The sequence below is a fragment of the Arachis ipaensis genome, chromosome B5 (genome assembly GCF_059453495.1).
Source record: "Arachis ipaensis isolate K30076 ecotype BB chromosome B5, ASM5945349v1, whole genome shotgun sequence".
Lineage (NCBI taxonomy): Eukaryota > Viridiplantae > Streptophyta > Magnoliopsida > Fabales > Fabaceae > Arachis > Arachis ipaensis.
The window spans coordinates 160018352-160021083 of record NC_142440.1 but is presented as its reverse complement, the minus strand read 5'-3'; the positions used below and the strand labels follow the sequence as shown (position 1 = coordinate 160021083).

The following is a 2732-nucleotide window of genomic DNA, read 5'->3' as shown; positions in this document are numbered from 1 at the left end:
AGATCTAGCAAAATTCAGTTCAACCCGGCCACACCCCTAGCTTAATTCATTGGCAACAAGCATTAATAATGTATAAAATTACTTACTTAGTTACACCATAAAACAAACTAACATAGTATATATATAATGACTTGCCTATTTAGTTTTAGACTTGTTTTGTGACCTATTTTGTTTGATTTTTTTTTTTCAGTCATAAAAAAAAACTAACATAATATGTAAATTTAGTTTGTATGTTTCATACATTTATATTCACATGTCTGCATTTTATTCATTATGTTAGAATATATTAAAATTAATTAATATTCATTAAAATTATTTAACATATTTAAATATTTATTATAGAATATTATATTTTTATTGAACTTTTTTAATTTTAATATAGAGAGGGGGTTGGTGTATAGCAGAGTTATGAAGGTATATGGTGTTTCATCAAGGTATGAGGACTGCGCAAGACAATTCGGACCGTCCGATTTGAGGTACTAAAAATCCTGAATCCGATTTGTGTACTGGCAAAAAATCCTGAGTTCGATTTCAGTATCCATGAAATTCTGCAATGAAAATCCTGGGTCCGATTTCAGAAAATTCTGGGTCCGATTTGTGTCCCTCTCTCTCCAATGAAATTGGACGGTCCAATTTCTTCCCACTAAAACAAAAAATTGAACGCGGTTACAACCGTGTATACCTCCCCAATACTCCATAACTCACCATAACTCACATGTTAACCTCATATTAAAATAAATTAGCCTATTTTTATTATCTCGATTTTTTAGTAATTATATTCTTATATATCGTATATTTTTATACAATTTTAATACATTCAAATTCTTTCTATATTACTATCTCTTACCTTTCTAATACACTATATGCATGAATGAATGAATAAATTCGAATGGTAGATGTTTAAAGACAAGAAGAGTCGATTAATTTCGAGAGTTACTTCTGCTTCTATTCCATGCCATGCCATCTTTTTTTTCCTCCTAATTTTACTTTTTTTTTTGGGTCTTTCTCACTTTTTTTTAATTTCTTTTCTGAATATATATAACTGTATGATAGTATATTATTTAGCTGCTTATAAATTCAACAGTTATTTTTCTTATAATTATCATCGTCTGAGAGTGGTAAATGGGAAAGAATGAGAGAGGTGAAGTACCGAGTTAATAGTTTTTATTAGGATTTTGATTGTATAGTTGGTTAAAGGATTGAGATAGAAAAAAATGATAAAAGTGGTATTCTATAAAATTTTTAACAGAGTCAATTTTAAATTAAACAATTTCATAAAAACAACGTTAATTTAAATTTTTTTTTAGTTAATTTTGTCAATAGTCAAGTTTTTTATAAATAACTATTTACTCTAAAAAAACATTAAATTTAGTATTAGTTTACATATATTTTAATTAATCTTTAAATAATATATTATTTATTAGAGAATTCTCCATAAACGCAAGTGAAGAATATAAATAAATACGCAGACAAATAAATAATATTTAACTAAAATAATTAAATATATCTCACCATTATATATCAAACTTGTATGCTAATATAAAAAGGAGGCAAACATGCCTTGATCCAAAAGCATAAATAAAAGAGAAAATTCCAAAACAGCTCCTTATAATTATTTTAAAAGACAACAAGGTTCTTGACAAAAAAAAAACTCAATCCAGTCCCTGACAATTATTTCAAAAGGACAATGAGGTCCTTGTGCCAAAAAAAAGTCAATGTTATTTTTTTTTTGTATAGAAACTAATCTGTTCCAAAAAAAATCAGGGTCGAACGAGGTATTCACTCTAAATAAAAAGTTCAGAAAAAAAAAAAAAGAAAAGAAAATGATTAAACTAGGGTAATATCCAAATAGGTGGACAAAAAAGACTAACATCTGATAATACTCTTTCACAACTACCATCTTCTAAATTAAAAATGCCAATGTCATGACCCCGAACATAATCTGTTGGGCCTATTCCATCCATATTATCAGTAAAATAGATGGTATTTCCTTTGCAATTGCTTGCCAATATCTGAACTGAAGAATTGAGTCCAACAAGTAATGCGTAATTCCCTAAATTATATATTCTTGACCATACTTTTTCATTCAATTTATAAACCTCGAATTTGATAGTCTCTAAATTGGGCCGAGAGTCTGTTGGCATCAGAGAAAGAACATATCTTACGAGCATCAATAAACTTCCATCATCATCACAACCAACCAAATAGCTATATTGGGAAATAGAGCAGTCAAGTTCTTCAGGAGGTGTCCCTTCATAAACTCCGACCACTGCAAAATTTTTCTTTATATCAAATTCATATAGTACGAAGTCAAAGCCCATTGCATATATCTTCTCTTGGAAAAATATGACATCCATAATTTCCTCATGATCTGTTGGAAACTCGATCCATCTCGGACTATTGGGCTTAAAATAAAAGGCCAATTTTTTACTATTTCCATATATGGCCATGGCCTTAAAATCATCATTGTTAGGTGCTGAATTCGTAATAACCTTCGAAACATTGACCGTACGCATGTAAACCGTATCTAGAGTGCCAACATACTCCTCAAAATCATAAGTGCATTTGTCGCCATGAATATCAATTACATTGGGAAAAGTTGAAATCGGAGGAAGATCGAAGCAAACCTTTGTAAATGGATTTATCATTCGGATGGTGCCTTCATCTATTGATACGGTTATTATCCATCCATGACAAGATCCACGAATGATGTTGTTTTGCAGCTCTGGCAT

The 2732-nt window shown here is 29.7% G+C and overlaps 1 protein-coding gene across 1 annotated transcript; it reads right to left on the bottom strand.

Moving 5' to 3' along the window:
* Positions 1-1832: 1832 nt before the first annotated feature.
* On the bottom strand, positions 1833-2732 carry LOC148566420 (putative F-box protein At4g22165). The gene has a single exon (XM_088487533.1). It carries the CDS (start codon positions 2730-2732, stop codon positions 1833-1835), a length of 900 nt encoding a protein of 299 aa, XP_088343659.1.